This window comes from Plectrocnemia conspersa, unplaced genomic scaffold (assembly GCF_051122295.1).
Source record: "Plectrocnemia conspersa isolate PC_06_02 unplaced genomic scaffold, ASM5112229v1 ptg000014l, whole genome shotgun sequence".
NCBI classification, from domain to species: domain Eukaryota; kingdom Metazoa; phylum Arthropoda; class Insecta; order Trichoptera; family Polycentropodidae; genus Plectrocnemia; species Plectrocnemia conspersa.
This window is the reverse complement of record NW_028277178.1, coordinates 12455038-12473489: the sequence shown is the minus strand read 5'-3', so window position 1 is coordinate 12473489 and position 18452 is coordinate 12455038. Positions and strand designations below refer to the sequence as shown.

The 18452-nt window shown below is 28.8% G+C and overlaps 2 protein-coding genes across 2 annotated transcripts; both read left to right on the top strand.

Moving 5' to 3' along the window:
- Nucleotides 1-5998: 5998 nt before the first annotated feature.
- LOC148226239 (uncharacterized) lies at nucleotides 5999-10354 on the top strand. The gene is made up of 2 exons (XM_088203933.1): nucleotides 5999-6016; nucleotides 9604-10354. Exons 1-2 carry the CDS (start codon nucleotides 5999-6001, stop codon nucleotides 10300-10302), a joined length of 717 nt encoding a protein of 238 aa, XP_088060059.1. The 3' UTR covers nucleotides 10303-10354.
- A 4099-nt stretch (nucleotides 10355-14453) lies between these two features.
- On the top strand, nucleotides 14454-15840 carry LOC148226238 (cuticle protein-like). The gene is made up of 2 exons (XM_088203408.1): nucleotides 14454-14570; nucleotides 15195-15840. The coding sequence occupies exons 1-2, from the start codon at nucleotides 14559-14561 to the stop codon at nucleotides 15753-15755; spliced, it is 573 nt and encodes a 190-aa protein (XP_088059534.1). The 5' UTR covers nucleotides 14454-14558; the 3' UTR covers nucleotides 15756-15840.
- Nucleotides 15841-18452: the final 2612 nt, after the last annotated feature.

The following is an 18452-nucleotide window of genomic DNA, read 5'->3' as shown; positions in this document are numbered from 1 at the left end:
TTTCAATAAATTTAAAACATCTAAAAACCAGAATGCTTAGTCACACTGCACCACACGCATACAAACAACCGGAAAATTACAAAGAGCAGCTGTATCGTCTTATAAATATACCTATACTATGTATAGATACATAAATAAATTGCAACTGTATCTTTCTATTTATTCACTTAAAGAAGGTAGATTTCCAACGGGGCGCTGAGAATTTTACTATCTAAATAGGAAGCGGTAGGCTAAATAAGTTTGGGAGCCTCTGCGCTTCTTAAGACTGTACCTTTACGCTACATTCGCGTAGAATGACTTTAATCAAAATCAGGAATCTGCGGATAGCAGCCCTTAGATGACGCGTCGCTGAGGGTCTACGCCCCCGGATAAATGTGACTTAAAACTGTTTCCCTAGTGACGTGTGCCATTTTTTAATCGAAATATTTTTTCAATAAATGTATAATGTAAATTTTATTTTATTAAAAAATATTTTTTTTGCCTTCCCATCCCTGCCTAGTGAGATGCAATATAAAATACATCCTGTATAGTCCATAAGCCGGATCTGTCAAAGCTTTGCGATCTTAATAAATTTTCAGGACGCTATTACACACACGCGCCTGATTTACAATGCTTTTTTTTGCGTGGGTATTGCTAGAACAGGTCTTGTCAAGCCCGGGTCCGCGTCCGGCAACTGTTCAAGGGCGTGGTCGTTCGGTTAAACCAGTATTTTATGATAGTTCGTCGCAGGATCTTAGCACAACATGTATCCACTATATTATTATTAACTGGAGCAATCAAAATCGAGAATCGCTTTTAAAATGGCCACTCTTCTATTTGATGTATCTGTTTATAAAAAAATCGTTTGCATATATTGGACTCGGCTTAATTTATACACGTGTGAAACTTTGTATGCTGATTGATTTGATACAAATTGCCTAATTAATTTTACTAAATACGATTGAATTATAATTGATGTTAAATTTATACAAACAACATAATTATTGAATTCTCTACTAAAATAAACAGCAAATGCTGGCTTATTTAAATTTAACCTTTTATTTTATAGATAAAAGTGTCAAATTAAAATAAATATTTTTAAGGCAATTAAAATTATATACAACATAACGATCAAATATATTTTAATATAGTTCATTATTTTTAATGTATTTTATGTCAGGATGTTATGTTAAATAAAAAATCTAAACCATTTATTCATTTATTATAATTTTAACTCATTTCACGGTATTTTATATACATATAAGATACAACTACTATAAATTATTCGCATCGATTAATTTACATGAAACTCATTTATTTATATCACACACAAAGGTCTCTCACTTTACTTGTTGCAGTGTAAGTCCACTATAAAAATAAAAACCTGCTTCGCTAACCCCTTTGTTTGATCCTGCGCAGCCCGTGATCTATCGATTGCTCGATCTTCGACTGGATCCAGAAAGGTTACTCATAAATCTAGTGCTATTTTTCGCCGCGACCTTGGACGCCAAGAAATGCTACAACTCTCGTTCACTTCATCTCGTCCACTATCCGCATTCTCTTATAATGTCGACCTTCCAGAGGACGTTGGTCGTCACGGGTGGATATGGTACCTAAAGTACCCTCAACACAATGGTCAATTACTGGGTGAAAGACCTGGATATGATATACAATAATGTATATAATCGACTATTAATTATCGGCATGCAAACTTATAACTAAGATAAAGAAAAAATATAACCAAGGCTGGTGCTTTTTTTTCAAGTAATTGTATTTTTAATTTAATATATCCATTAAATTAAATGCGTAAATGGGTTAGATATGATTTTTTGTGAGGCGAAATGATATTTTAACATTTAAGTTACTTGTTATGTATCATTTTTTTATTACTTATACTCAATACTAATGTGGTTTATAATTTTAATTTCACTGACGCTTCGCTAATAACTGCTAAGTTTAAAATTAAGTAAATTATTAAATTAAGCATAATTATAATATAAATATGATTAAAATAGTAAACTAAAAAAAGGTTTGTAAATTTAAGCAATATCAATTATCTCAGATTAGCAACATATAACTATTGTACAAAAAGCATAGCAGATAATAAAGATGTATTTAATGAATTAAACATGATAATCTATATATTAGACTAGACGGCTTAAACTCGACTTGTTATTAAATTAATCTAACAAACTACAAGTCAGACTTTAAAGTCCTGGCAAAATTAGTCCTAAAACTATTTAATTTAAAAATCAAAAATAATAATATATTTTATTATTTGATCGTTTGTTGTTAAACATAGTATTTATTTTTTATTCATTATTTATTTTTAATAAATCTTCCGTTGTAACCTGATAGACGTAAGCCCAATGCGTTACAACGGGCAAATCGGTACCAACTGATTAAGTCAATCAGACATAATGAATACCTACAAATAAGTATTACTCACCAGACTGGAAGTCTGGGAATTCGTATTAATTATAAATTATTACGATCTATACGATTTATAATAAAAAGATGTCACTGTAGCTGGGGTCGTTTTTAATAATAGCACAATATTATAAATAAAAATTTGAGTGCCGGGGCTCGAGCCCGCAACCTCAGAGTTATTAGTCTAAGACGTTACAGACTATGTTAGTCTGTCCTATGCATCAATACAAAATATATTTATATAAAATATAATTTATAATCAACAATCTTTAAAATCATTGTTTTTAATTCCCTCGAAAAAAATTATTGCAGCTTCCTAGACTTTGAGATTCTTGTATGTGGCTCATACCTTAATAATATAATAATATGAACATTAAATTTCTCTCGCAAAACCAAAAGCACATATTAACTTTGATAATGTAACAAGTACCTATTTTATATATTATACTAAAACTTTTATTAAATATTGAAAATATAAAATCATAATAAATTAAACATTTAATTAATTTAAATTTAGTGCTAAAATTTATATATTAGTTATTCCAAAATATTATTAATAAAACCGCGTATTCTACTAATCGATTATTTTCTAGATTAAGTACATTGTTGGTAACATATAATAAATCTATGACGCACGTATCTCCATTATCTCCTCGAGATATACGAGTAAAAGTGAACTATTTTTCCCAATCAATTTGTGCATTTCCTACACTCTGGCCCTGAATTAATGACTCAAGAGAACAAATCTTTCCTCAAAATACTCAAGGCTCTCAGGAAAACATTAGCGATCTAAATAAATAAGTTCAGAACGAGTTTCTTCTTTGTTTCTATGTCACTCTCGATTTCGTCGTCCAATTAAACATGGCAATGACACTAAATATTCCACGATGACCAGAAATTTATTCGCGATCCAGATCGCGCTATCAATGATTCATGATCCTTGATGCAAATACAATTTGCATAACCTGAATATTGGCTCGATGACATAACAAAATTAATTCCACTACTAGCGTATAACATAATTGATTATTTTTTTATGTAAGCAATGAAAAGTTTTAACGTTATACGTATAAGTGGATCAGAAATAAACAAAAATTATATATCAAAAGCTTTTCAATCATTTCTACGTTACTTTATTTAAAATTCAAAGCATCGTTAGAATTGATTTATTGAACTAAATATTTCAAGATCGCATCCAAACTGAATTCTTAAGTTTTGAAGAAATGATGCAACACGTAACAAAATAATTAGCAAGGTTGCAACGGTGTTGTCATACGTGAAAATTCTTGAAAGCGTATGCAAATAGCCTCTGTTTCATTATTTGACTCATTTTAAATTGTAACTGCGTTTTACTATTCGAGCTGCAACTATTGCGCAGTAGAACCTTCTCTGATCTATAGAATATCCTCATTTATTTATTTAAAGAAAAATGTTTTCTACAATGGAATTTAGCTAATTTATAAACATACCAAAAAAATCAATTTAATGGATCGAATAAATGTCTGATATTTAAAAACGCAGTATTTTTTGCACTACTTTTTCTAAATGTCAAATTTTAAAGCAATACGCGTGGTGTGGTGTTTTTTTCTTGTTGCTAATATAAATAATGAACTCAATATTAAATGTTACAAATTCTTTATTAAATTACTAGGAATATATTATTTATTATTTGCCCAAATGTACATATGATTGATGTGTATTATACTATTTATAGTAATGATTTTTCAATAGCTTTATTTATAAAACTTATTTTACAGTTAATGACTTCTTGCAGCAAACCGTCAATATAAAAATATTTTTAACGAGAATTTTTCAAAGGAATTTATCTATTGAGCAAAGCTAAATATAATTATGCTACTTGCTTTAAAATAATAACAATAGATCAATAATATTTCATTGTAATTGCTACTATATCGATTTTTACGGAAGTGGGCAAGACCCGGTAGTAATTGAGCTTATTAATATATCAAAGAGTGGGTAGAGAAAATAGTAGATATGTTTTGTAAGAGCATATACCTAATTTATATATAGCTTATATTGTTACTATGAGTATATTAAATTAAATTATCATTTTAAATAATATTCAAAAATAGATATCAAGCTCCTTATAAAATTTATAATTGAATATAAATCTTACATAAAAAAATAACCTTGAAACGAATTTCAATAATTGTTTATTCTAAGTGTGTGACGATTTTTGATAACCACAGCTTTACGTATCATGAAATACAACAATATAATACATACCTAAATATTATATAATATAAAAGTATAGGCGGGCAAAACTTAGCTATCTAATAGTTTGATGTTAATAAAACAAAAAGTTAAATCGTTTGACATTAAAACGTAAAAATTGTAGGATTGTACTTTAGCCAAGAAAATACAAACCCTAATACATGAACAAGCAGCTGATCTCTAGCGTTACCTAAAAATCGACCTTTTCTAAATATAAATTTAATAACAAATCTTAATATCAACGCACAAACTTTTGAAGAGCAATATTTTTAAGAGATATATAAAAATGATACAAAAATAGACTGATTAAGGTTATATTATTAATCTATTTTCATATACATGTACTATATATACATATAGTTTTTTGGTATCAAAAAACTAACTATATTTTACAGCTAAGATATAAAAATAATAATTTAAAAAAAGTATTTCATCAATATTACTTTTTACTATTCATAATTTTAAACACATAACTCAACTGCTAATTATTTATTAAAAAAAATATAATACTTTACTATAATCAATATTAAAAATGTAAATTAAATTTATTTTGAAAGCACAAATTTTTGACGATTTTACTGTTATTTTTCATGGCATTTCTAACACCAACTCAAAAACAATATGTACATACATGTCTTCAACATAGGGAAAATCTAAAATTACTAGTGAATTAAGCACATAATTTTATGAAAAACACGACTGATAATTAATATTTATAATATTTATTTCGGTATTACATAATATATTAATAGAACACTATTTATTAAAAACATAATATTAAAAAAATAATTTATAAAGCAATACAAATGCATTTATTATATGTGGCTGTATATAAAAAATACATATATGCAAAATGATAAAATTCTATAAATAAATCAAGGAGTGATAATAATCTACTGTATTTTTAGTATTAAAAAGCAAAATAAACTATTAATATGCGTAGAATAAAAAACAAGTATTGAGCAACAGAAAAAATACTGTTTTTAAATAAATATAATATCACCGAATAATGCTTAAAGTCATTTTTAGCGAAACGTCGTGAGCATTAAAAACAATGCAAAAAATATTTATTTATTTATCTCAACCTGCGTATTCTTTTTTAATTATTAATAAACATATGTAAATATGTGTATTTACATATATTTATTCATGAATGTAACATCAACAATAGAGGTGAGAGAAAAATAAATTGATAGCTTCCATTTATTTTTAAAATATACAATAAAAATAAAATAACGTAAAGCAGTGTTGTAACTTTTAAACTACCGGATATTACAGATTTACCATTTAAATAATAATTAATCTAATTTAAAATAAACTTTAGTACGTTTGTATGTATAATACTTTCAAAAGAATGGCCATAACAAATGTTGTTTGTCTATGAAAAATTTATTTTTAATTATGATTGCCTTAAAATTATATATTTTTAAGTAGACCATGGACAAGTTGATCTTATTAAACAATGCAACTAAAATACAATATCAGATTTCGTAATACGTCTGATTATCCACCACATCTGAAAACCACTTTCAATTTTGTCACATGCGGTCAAGTAATACATATATCGAATGACAACTCGTTTTCCTGTCTCGATATTTTAATTCTGCCAAATCTCGTTTAGAACTGACAGCATTCTGCAAGTTACAGCTGCTTAACGCTTTTTTATGTAATTATGTAAATAAATAATAAAAAAATAAGGAAGAATACGACGAGCGACGACCCTGAGTAATCAGTTAACGTTTAAATGTGTTCATATCTACAATTCAGTCAGATAATTAATGATTTTTGGATTGATTAAATGCAATCTTGACATTTAACCCAAAAAGAAAGTTTTAAAATTGCGCTATAATTTAAATTAAATAAAAAATAATGCAATTTGAATTAATGAAAGTATTTAGATTCAAGGAGGCGCTGAATAATTGTAAAAATGAAACAGAGCAATGAATAAGTAATGAAAAGTTGCTCAATACACTGCTGACACAGATCCAACTTTTGCACAAATCTGACTAGTTGCGTGGGGATGGAATTGACATGACCCGATACATATTCATTATCTGATCTGAAAATAGTAAAACCGCATTAATATAAAATTTCAATCATATCTTTATATATTAGTAATATGTTCATAAACTCCCTCGTGAAAATCATTATAATAATGCATTATTATAATTATCTTAATTGATCATTATGCAAGCAACGATTTGATTGACAATATTTTATTTTTATCACTATTTCTTCTTAAAATGGAATGACCTCATAATGAGATCAACCCCCACATGTTTTTTTACAATAAATTATAAAAGCAGTATAATTTTTTTCAGTTACTGTACTTAAACATTCAATATATAATACAAATAATAATACTAAATATCATTGATATTTGATAAAAATATAAATAAAAAAACGTAGATAATCCATGAGAAAATTAAATTGTGCTTGGTGATAAATATTTATAAACTCATTTGAGAAAAATTTTATACAAATATTAAAATCAAGGTAGCAATTTGTACTTTTTTTCACGCTGATACATTTTTCCTAACATCAGTTAATGATATATATATTTTGTCGTGATTATCTTAATTTAACAATTAATTTATTAATCAGATTTATGAGTAAGTAATAAAAAAATACTAATATTCATATGGTCCAATTTGTCAAATGTTTAAATTGAAATAAATACCTGTATTTAATTAATACAGTTTAAGCAAAGATAATAAACAGCAATTAAGTCACATATATAAACTATATTTATATACATGGCATAAGTTGACATATTAATTAGATTATTAAATTTATGAAATAGTGAAATAATTTTAATATTCTTAACCAAATAATGCATTTAGAATCATGCTTTTTATGAAATTAAAACTTCCTAATTATTATAAAAGATCAGCTTAAAATCACTTATACATGTACTCAGCTATTAACGTCTAAAACAAAGCTAACTAGTAAAAATACATTTTTTTCTGGATTACCTTATAATTTTTAATTTTCAATGAACACAAGAAATATTTTATTTTTTATTAAACTCCTACAATAAACGCCCAAATATAAAAACCTAGAGCTGTCTCAATGCATATGTGTATGCATATCTGCAAATACATTTTTAAAACGTTGGTAAGGATCTTAAACTATCCGAAAACTTTAGAAGAGATGCGTTTTGGAGTTTCTCGTAAATTTACGCAGGATAATTCAAAAATTTATTTTAGCACCGCTATCTGATTTTTTAATCTGTCGGATTGTTTTAAGAACGTATCTATTAGTTATTTTATGTGTCGATTGTACGATACACAAAATTAGTTAATATGCTTTTTATAGCATTCAATTATAGATTGTATTGATACGCATTTTTTAAATATTACTATCTATTATTATAAGAAAAATATGCATGATCTCTGTCCAAGTCCAAATTTCATCATTGCGTCCATTCAATCGAACTATATTTACATTCGATCACAAACCAGAAGTCAATAGAATTTGCTCTAATTATTATGTATGTAATTTCATATTTATACGCATACAACCTTGTTGACTTCTACGTAATAACGTAGGTATGTACCTTTTCAGGGCCTGTTGGGTTTGTATTTAAGCCGAGAACAGTTAGCTAATAGATAACAGACGTTTTCTGATAACCGAGAAGATCGGAAGACTTAGAAGACATCATGGCGCAAAAGGTGGGTCTCGAAATAAATAAATATGCCATTATTGGAATTTCCTGCGCGGTCATCGGCGTCGATTAGCATTGACGTTTACGTTTGTTGTAATCCAAAGAGACAAATTGTTCCGAATTGAAGATTCTCGTCACGTTCCGCGTGATGGCAAGGACGCGTTTCACTGAAATAGAGAGTGGTCACTATGTGGTCAGATTGACTTTTGTTACATTTTTAAATCGAGAGATTTGTGAATCAGAATCGAATCAAGTTTTTTGCTTCAAACCTCTATGGACATTGCTGTTTTTATAAAAAAATTTAGACAGTTTTTTATATAATTAATTAGCAACTTTTACCTCAACTATATTGCATCTAAAATCCCTATATAATAATATTTTTATTTTCCACATTATTATTATGTTATTGCAATGCATATCATTAAGAAAATAATAAGATAATAAATTATTTTCTCACTTAAAACTCATTCATTCATTTTCTACATTTTATTTACATATTTACATCCAACCAATTATTCAGATATTTAGATTTAACAATAATAATATTGATTTTTTAACTTTTATTAAAATATTCAGAACCACTGGTTAAATTTTAAAAATGTAGTGGAAAAAATACATGCTTGTGCATAATCATGTATACTATATACCATTATAAAAATAACTAATCAGGTTTGAATAACACGACATGACATCGTGTAATTATATTTATATAGGTAATTATTCGCCTATAATGAATATATTTTAAAAAAAGTACAAATCGAGCACAGAGAAAATTGTAAATTATGTACACAGTGTCTAATTGAGAAATATATATGTTATACACTTACAAATAATTATAATAGAAGAAAAGATGTACCTTAAAAATTAAATACTTTTTAATTTCAAAGAAATAAGAAGCAGTATTCCACAAAAAACTATTTTTTATTAAAAATACTAAAAAAGAACAACTGTTTAAACATACTAACCAAACCTTTCTTAAACATTTTTTTACTCTCAAAAAATATTAGAGAATAATTTTTTGTTTACGTGAGATTTTGTATGTTATATCGTATAATATATGACGCACGCAAGTGTTCATCTGCTATCAATATAATGGTTTTGAGCCAAAGTTTGAGAAGCACTATTAAAGTATAGATTATGTAAATGTGAATAATGATAATTTATAGACAATATAAAATTGTACTATATTTTTGACATATATAAGTATGTCAGCCAGCTTAGGCTTGTAAAAATAATAATGTATATACAATATATAAAGTATTAATCGAGCTCACAATTTCTTTTTTTTTCAGATGTTGATTGTAGTGATGCTCGTTGCGGCTGCCAACGCTGGAATTATCGCACCTTTGACTCTTCAGCATGGATCCATTGCCATCCATCAACAACCAATTGCCATCCAACACGCACCTCTTTCCATCCAACACGCTCCCCTTGCCATCCAACATGCACCACTTTCCATTCAACACGCACCCATCGCCATCCAGCAAGCACCATTGTTAATCAAACAAGCCGAAGAGGATTACGACCATAACCCCCAATACAGCTACGCTTACGACGTCCATGATCCAATCACAGGAGATGTCAAAGCCCAGCACGAAACCAGGAATGGAGATATTGTTCAAGGACAATATTCATTGATCGAAGCTGATGGATCTAAGAGAATCGTGGATTACAACGCTGATCCAATCAATGGATTCAACGCTGTTGTGACCAAAGAACAGCCAGCTTTAATTGCTGCTCCTGCGCCAACTCTAATTTCTGCTCCAGCTCCAACCATCATCGCCAACTCAGCTCCAGCTCTCGCTCTAGCTGCTACAGCTCCAACTTTGATCGCTCAAGTCGCTCCAGCTCAAGCTCTGATCGCTCATTCTCAACCAGCTTTGGTCGCCCATCAACAACAAATCTGGTCTCATGCTCCAGTCCACACATATATTGCCCACAATGGTCCACTGACTTATGCTCATGCTCCACTTCTCCAATCACTGCATTAAAATCAAAGACTGATCATCCATTTATCAAAAATAACCATAAGTATGAAATAACAAATTGTACATATATATAAAGCAAATTATAAAATATAAAGATATGTATTAAAATAATTGTTTGTTATTAATTTAATTTAAGGAAATAGAACGCCGTTAAACTGGTTCGATGTACAGAGAATGTGTTTCAAGGTCAGCGTATACATTATCTAACGCTGGAAAACAAGAGTGACAAAACGAAAGATGTGAACTAGAAAATCTAGGTGTTTGATTTTAGTTTTGTTGGTGGAAGATGTTGATCAGATGTCGCTGGGCTTATTAATATTTATAAGTCTCCACACGTTTGATGAGTAATATATTCATAAGCAAAATAAAATACAAAAGTGAATACTATAATAGTATACTACGAGCTCATTCACTACAAGTCATAGTATTGATTTGAATATTAACTATCAACATAGCAGTAAATCTTTAAACATTTATCTTTATTTACACATTGTTTATTTTAAAAAGTTAGTGGGGATTGCACTCTAAAACTTTTTGACCTTAGTCAATATAAAATGAAACGGCTATCACCGAGCTTAAACTTTTCCTAAGAAAATTGAGTTTTTATCTCATAGAGCTCGAAAATTTAAGCGTGTGCAAATCATTCAGATGTCTTACCAATAGACATTAATAAAAAAACAATTAATTTTTAAAATTATCGACCTAACAGAATTTAAAAAAATATATAAATATATAATACATCTATGGATGACAAACCCCCTCCCCTCTATCTCTTTTCTTATATTTTAATAAATTTTATTTTGAATATATTTATATTTAAAAATAAATATAAATATAATCACCAAAAAGCTTTTAAAATATTTTAGAAAATCAATATAATTTCATTTTTTTTATACTTTTTAATCTTTAATATTTTGTATTAAAATTATTTACATTAATTTAAATTACAAAAATATATACATACTTACAATATGTTTTATTTATTATTTTTTAAGTTATATATGTAAATATATAACTATTTAAGATACCTCAAAAAAGTGAATGATCGATCACCGTACATGTACGGCGATATGCAATAAGCTGTTCGCGCTTTGTACGATTCACGTAAATCTTTCAAGATCTACATGAGAAAGTACGGATTGCCGCGTTGGGTAATGGAAAGAACCAGCTTCATTCTTAATTAAATTTAAAGCTTTAGAGAACTTGTTTTATTAAGATGTAGAATATTTTAAAATGTTGTTCGAAATTCTTAATATATAGAAAACAGTACCCTAAATTCACAGAGAGCTAAAATAATAATGTTACTCTGGTGAGTGCTAAATTTAACTACAATTATAATGTAATAGATGTTTACAAAAAAAATACTTTTCAGCAAAAACACAAGTAGGGCGTTGCTGATCAGACTAGAAAGTGTACAGTAAAATTAATATTTCACCCACTGTTTTGGTGTTTATTTTTTGTTATTGTTTATGTATATTCAACAAAGATGTTTGAAAAGCAGAAAATTTAAGTCGAATAATATAAAACGGACTAAATTATATTTAAAAACGACTTTTTAACTAAAAAAAATATTTTTTTAATATTCATACAATAATTTAATTTCGCTTTCCCAGTGTAAAGGCACATTAGTAACGCTTATTTTTAGGACTACAAGTCATTTAAAACAACGTCATAATAATAATTTACAATAAACATTTTTAAGCGTATAAAAAATCTTTTAACCTACACTAACGATTTATTAATTTTGTACTAGGATAAAAACTGCGTAACTACACTAACCCAATTTAGGTTTTTTGATCGAAAACTTTGATAAATAACCTAAATTAAAATATAATTAAAAAATCAAAGAACACATCGCTTTAGAGACAAAAGCACTCATTTTATAAAATCCAGAACTTTGGTTAAATTTATAATAACTAGTTTTTATTCCCATCTTTTTTTTACATATTAATTTATAAAAGTTTTTCTTTTTCTTTTATATGACTACTTACAAATATTTTTTTTAATTTACTTAAAATAAAAATATAACTTTTTTAAGTACAAAATTTAATTATATAACTATTAATATAAGCAGTAATTGATATACTTAGTCTGTATTTTTTACATATATATAAAAATAATCAAACTACATTTATTTTGCAAAGAAAAATCTGGTAAATCTGTACTTATGTGAATAGTAAAAACGATTAACTTCTGATTAAAAAAGCTTTTTGGATTACTGGAAAATAAAGCAAGTATTAATTTTAATAAAACTCTAAAAGAATATATATATAATTATATGACCGACGTATTTCTTATTGTACTTCAAGCAATGAACAGAATCTTTTTTAGATAAACAACAATAAATTAATATCTAAATTAATCTGCAGTTGAAGCTACAGATGAAAAACATAATAAAACTGTTGCTAAAAATTTTGTTTGATGAAGTGGTGATTGCAAAAGTTTTTTGGTTGACAAAATATGACAGTTGGATAAATACAAGTTGCGAAGGAAAATAAATGGATACAACGGATCTAATGAAAATAACATTTCATTTCCAAATCTTGTCTAAAATATATAATATTTGCTTAGCCTCCCTGGCACATCTGCACCTTTTGAAATGATATTATTAATACTTAATAACATATGATCTAAAGACAGAGTTAGAATGAATGAATTAACAGTAAAAGTATTATTGCTTTGCCAAATTTATAGTGTACTGAATCCGTGAATTTTTCGACGCGATAATAAGTTACATTTAGTTAAGAGTATTTAAAAAATATTACTACGTAATTATTGTTTATTGTTAAAAGCATTATTATACAGACTTTTCAATCCTTATACGTTAATTTCTGTTTTGAGCAAATTCACAAAATTGTCCTGGTCTGAGAAAAAATAATTTGGTAAGTCTATGAATAGGGATGACTTTCGTGCATTTCCAAAGATCAGTAAATTATGATGTCTTGGTAATTAGATCAAAAAACGTTTTCGAGAACCAGCGAAATCGCAAACCTTCAAAGTGAAAGGGGGTCTTCGACTTCTTAAAACCGTATTAATCAGTAGTGAAAAGCAAATATAAAAAGAAGGAAGCGACTGAGCAGAAGGTGAAAAAAATCATTAAAATAAACGGAAATCGTACGCTATATTTTGTAAACCGTTCAAAGTTTTTCTATCAAAGTTCATCACTTTCAGCGTCGACTGAGCAGCAAATTTAGTGATAATAAATTTCCAGAACGCTTTGGGATCATTTTTAAAATAGTTTTAGCAATGTTTGTAATAATTATGATGACAGAAAATCATCAAACACACGACGGCGCTCTTAATGACAAAAATTCTTTGAGATCAGATTGATTACTCGATCTGCTTTCTTTAAAGCAGTAAAATGATCTGCTCAGCAGAAAACCATTCAGGATATGTCACGTCAAACACTCGGGGGTGCTTTTGAGTAAAGTAATGATCGGATACAAAACACAATATAAGGATTTTCGATTGATTTTCTTACTACTACAAGCTTCTGGTACTATTGTGACTAGTAAGTTTTTACTTATTTCCAATAATCTATTCAAACGTATCCATCATTAAAACTTTTTTGTATTGCTTATAATTTAAAATAAAATACATGGGTTTCAACCATATAATTAATAGTAAGGTTTCAACTTTGTATATATGAAAATATAAAAAATATTTTCATATATATTAATTACTTCTACTTTCGCTTCTCTAGATAAATAATATTGTCATAAATTACTTTTTGCTTTGTGTTTCTATTGCAGTGATTTTTTAATTGTCAAGAATTATCTAGAAAATATGTATAATAATACATAATAAAACATACAAATCTATTTTCATTTTGACGAAAGAACCATGAAGTATTAGATTTGCATGGCCATAAACGCGCCCAATTACTGCACTCAGTGCATTTGCATCCGATACGACCGCAGACGAAACGATGCACAATTGAGACGTCGTCACTTTTTGACACAGGCGGCCGTTCCGCTCAAGAGAGAGGCCTTCGATGCATTAGGAAGTACACCAATACATAAATTACTACTGCTGTCTGTACCACTGGCGAATCGCTCTCGTTCGGCACGGCCATTGTTACCACAGCTCACAGTGACAAATCTGGCAGAGATGTGACGTAAACTCCTCCGTGTGACGTGTGCCTACTTCTTATTTTCACAACGCATCCCATAGTCAAAGTATATAAGGCTTGGTGGACATCGTTAGCACTACCAATTGTGCATCATCAGCCAGCTCAGTACGACAAGCATTCTTCAAAGATGGCATTCAAGGTACATACGATTATCCACTACTAAAGAAAGAGTCTAGGAAATCTAGTTCAGGGAAAACTTATTTTTTAATTACCTACATTAAATCCTTTTTTATGTATCTATAAAGATGTTTTATCAATAAAAATTCAGTATTTTATACAGTGATAATATAATACATAGATTAGGTACTACAGTTTTTAATATCTACTTCAATAGAGTAGTATTTTTTACAGTAAATAATATATTGATTTTTTTATGGCATTAATTTAATTCTTGCCAAAAGTACCATATCTACAAACATATTACTTTACTGTATTTTATTTATATGCAAATAAAAGTATTCCTTATAAAAAAAATACTTTTTTAAATCATAATTTCACTTAATCATCCTAAATTAAATTAAGCATTAAGCAAATTTATTTCTTCATAAAATTAAAAGAAAATTATTTCAACATATTGTATTCCGATGTATTTGTCTATCTATTTAGTTAAAACCTAATAATGATTTATGAAATATATAAAGAAAAGCATAATAACCAACTGACAGAAAGGCATATTTTTAATAGCGAACCCTCAAAAAACCCTGCGGAACTACAGCACCTTTAGATTGTGATCTAATGTATAACGTGAATACTTTTATTGCAGTTTCTGTTTTTCGCCGCTATGTTAGTGATAGTCAAAGCTGGCATCATTCCAGTAGGACCTATCGCATACGCCAATCCAGAATACGACCCAAATCCTCAATACAGCTACGCTTACGATGTCCAAGATGCTCTCACCGGAGACTCAAAGAGCCAATTCGAAACTAGATCCGGAGACGTAGTAAAAGGGCAGTACTCCTTGATCGATTCCGATGGAACAAGAAGGATAGTCGATTACATTGCCGATCCTATCAATGGATTCAACGCTGCCGTTCGTAAAGAGCCTCTAGTGGTAGCCGGTCCTGGTCCTTATGTAGGTCCAGCTCCAGTCGTAGCAGCTCCAGCTCCAATTGTAGCAGCAGCTCCAGGAGTAACAGTCGCAAGGACAGTAGCAGCTCCTTCTCCATTTGGATACGCTCCAGCCCCTCTATCTTATGGCCCAGCTCCAATTTCTTACGGTCCAGCTCCTCTATCTTATGGTGCAGCTCCTCTACCTTATGGCGCAGCTCCTCTATCTTATGGTTCAGCGATATCACCTTTCGCTAAATATGCCTATGCTTTTTAAATATGTTGATTAAATACTATGTTGATTTTTATACTCATTATAATTATAATATACTTAAATATTAATAAAATATAACTTATTAAAACATAAAGTATTTGATTACTGACTTTATATAATATTAACCTATACCTATAGATATGTATATATAAATTTATTTAAATTAAGACCCATCTAAAGCGAAATATAATCTGACACTAAAATAATACGTAATAAAAATGCTTGTTAGATCTTGTTGAAGTATATCAGAGCCTTTACAATTAATTTTACGCAGCAACATACTAAATATTACATATTTTTATGGTCAATGAAGTTACACGTGCATAGTGTCACGAAACATGAACGTTTTTGCATAATCTCATTAAGTGGGTCCGTTGCTTCATCCCGTGTAAAAAAGCGTGATGATCAATGTCCATTACCATACCATTGAAATGCAATTGGCGCCGGCCGGAGGTGCGCGTCGAATTTCAACGAATTTTATTGAGGTTAACGCTAATTTAGGCGTTGGACATGAATTTAAAAAAATATGAAAAAAGTGAAAGACTTGACCGAAACGTTAAGAAAATGGCGTGAAACTACACTTTTTCGTCAATTTTAATACAAAGAAATGTCGCACGTCGAAGGTCGCCTTGTGACGAAATGGTGTTTTGTCTGTACATATGGAGATTTTGTTTTCTTTTTTTTTGTGCTTGTTTTGTGACGAAAGTGGAAACCCATGAAAATAGTATCAATGTCAATATCAATAATTTTAAGTTCAACATTTGATTTTTATACACTATATATTTTACTACCTAAATGTTGTAATATTTAATAACAGTTTGCTGTTTTTCACACAAAAATAAAATAACTAGATTCATATAATATGACAAAATAAACGCTGATTTTAGCTGCATTTAACTATTAGAGATAGATAATCAATTATTGTTCTAATATATATAAATATTTTAAATAGTAATGGAGCAAGATAATATCCTTGTAGCACACTAGGTCATTTTAAGTACTGTATAAGTATAACAAATCATCAACAGAAAAATCACGATCTAAGTCGATCGATTAAATGATTGATATTTATTAGTTAAATTTATCAAATTCTAGCGATTTAGACAGCTTTCTTATAAGTGACAGAAGATTGAATATTAGATATGAATGACACTTTAGCCTATACTAGCGTGTTTTAAAATTGTCTTATTTTTTTGTTAATGAGAGTAGAAATAAAGAATTTTGCAAAGAAGACCATTTTTTTAAGAATAATTTTTCACCACCCTTTATAAAAAACATATATGAATGTATGATCAGATTATCTACATGATTTTAATTTACTAAGCCACGCATTGTCTTTTTATATTTACTGAACTCTAGTTGCTTATCTAGTAACTGGTTATGAAGTTATTGGAAAATCTATTTATTCCAACACTTATTTTAACAATGAAAAAAGGCTCGATCGATTTTCTATTATCTGTAATATAATACTATCGTCACTTACTTATTTTTACTTACAATATGACAAAAAGATTATTTTTAAATATTCCTGCCTTCACAATAATATTTATCGTCCTGAAATTATTTTACCAAGTAAATATAAGCTAGTTAATTTAGACAAAAAACAACAAAAAGTGGTGCGTTGCAATCTTACACACTGCTTTAACCATATTTGGAACTACAACCCTCTTTTATATTTTTAATATATTGTTGGGTTTAGTAAAAAACACACTCCAATTTAAAATTATACCTAAAATGGAGGGATTAAATTAGCATTTTTTAAAATGATCAAAAAGCTATTAAGTTGATTTGCATGCGTATTAATTTAAATATGCTGTGAAATTTAAAAAACCGGTGGCAAAGCCAGTTTTGGCATGTGATAAACAAAGACGGTTTTTAAATATCTAAAACAAAAAATAAGCATATTTGTTAAGCTGGAATTTTGCAGATTCAATCCGCTTTAATCAGAAAGATTAAAAGTATCCGACGGCTAACTTTTTGTAATTGGCCGTTCTACCGAAAGGAACGGTTAGCAAATTCTGCTATGAATTGGGCTATCGATATACTTACAAGAACAGAAGTAGCTAATAATCATTTTCACTGACACATCTACTAACATTCACACTTAAATATCCACTTAGAAGTTCAATAAATCAGAGCTTTTCAAATTGAACTCATTAAGTTTGTATGAACTTGGACCATGAAGAGGCTGACCCAACTTTATAAAATCAAAAGTTGCAAAAGCCGCCGCTTCACTCTTCGCATCCCTTAATATAGCTAAAGGTCCGGAATCCAGCTTAGATTTAAATGCTCTTTGGACACGCTAAGAGTCTACAGACACCCACAGAAAGAAAATTTTACGCATAACCATCTAACATACAGCTAAAAAATTGAACGTAACGATCTCAATTGTTGCACCCAAAAAAATACACCTAGCTGTGGTTAAAAAAAACGACAACTTACACACCCTGACACAGTTTTATGATGATTAGGCATTTTGGTCTCTCAATGTTTTTCATTTCTCGAGATATGAGAATTCTTGATAAATTGTAGTAAATGATTGTAATAATACAGTATATATTTGTTAATATATTTATGGTACTCGTATTATTAAACAGAGAATTGGATGATCGTTGAAGAGAACAAACTGTAATAGGATGAGGATTTGTTATAATGGACACAAATAATTGAAAGACCAGAGCAGATCGATCCACTTCGATC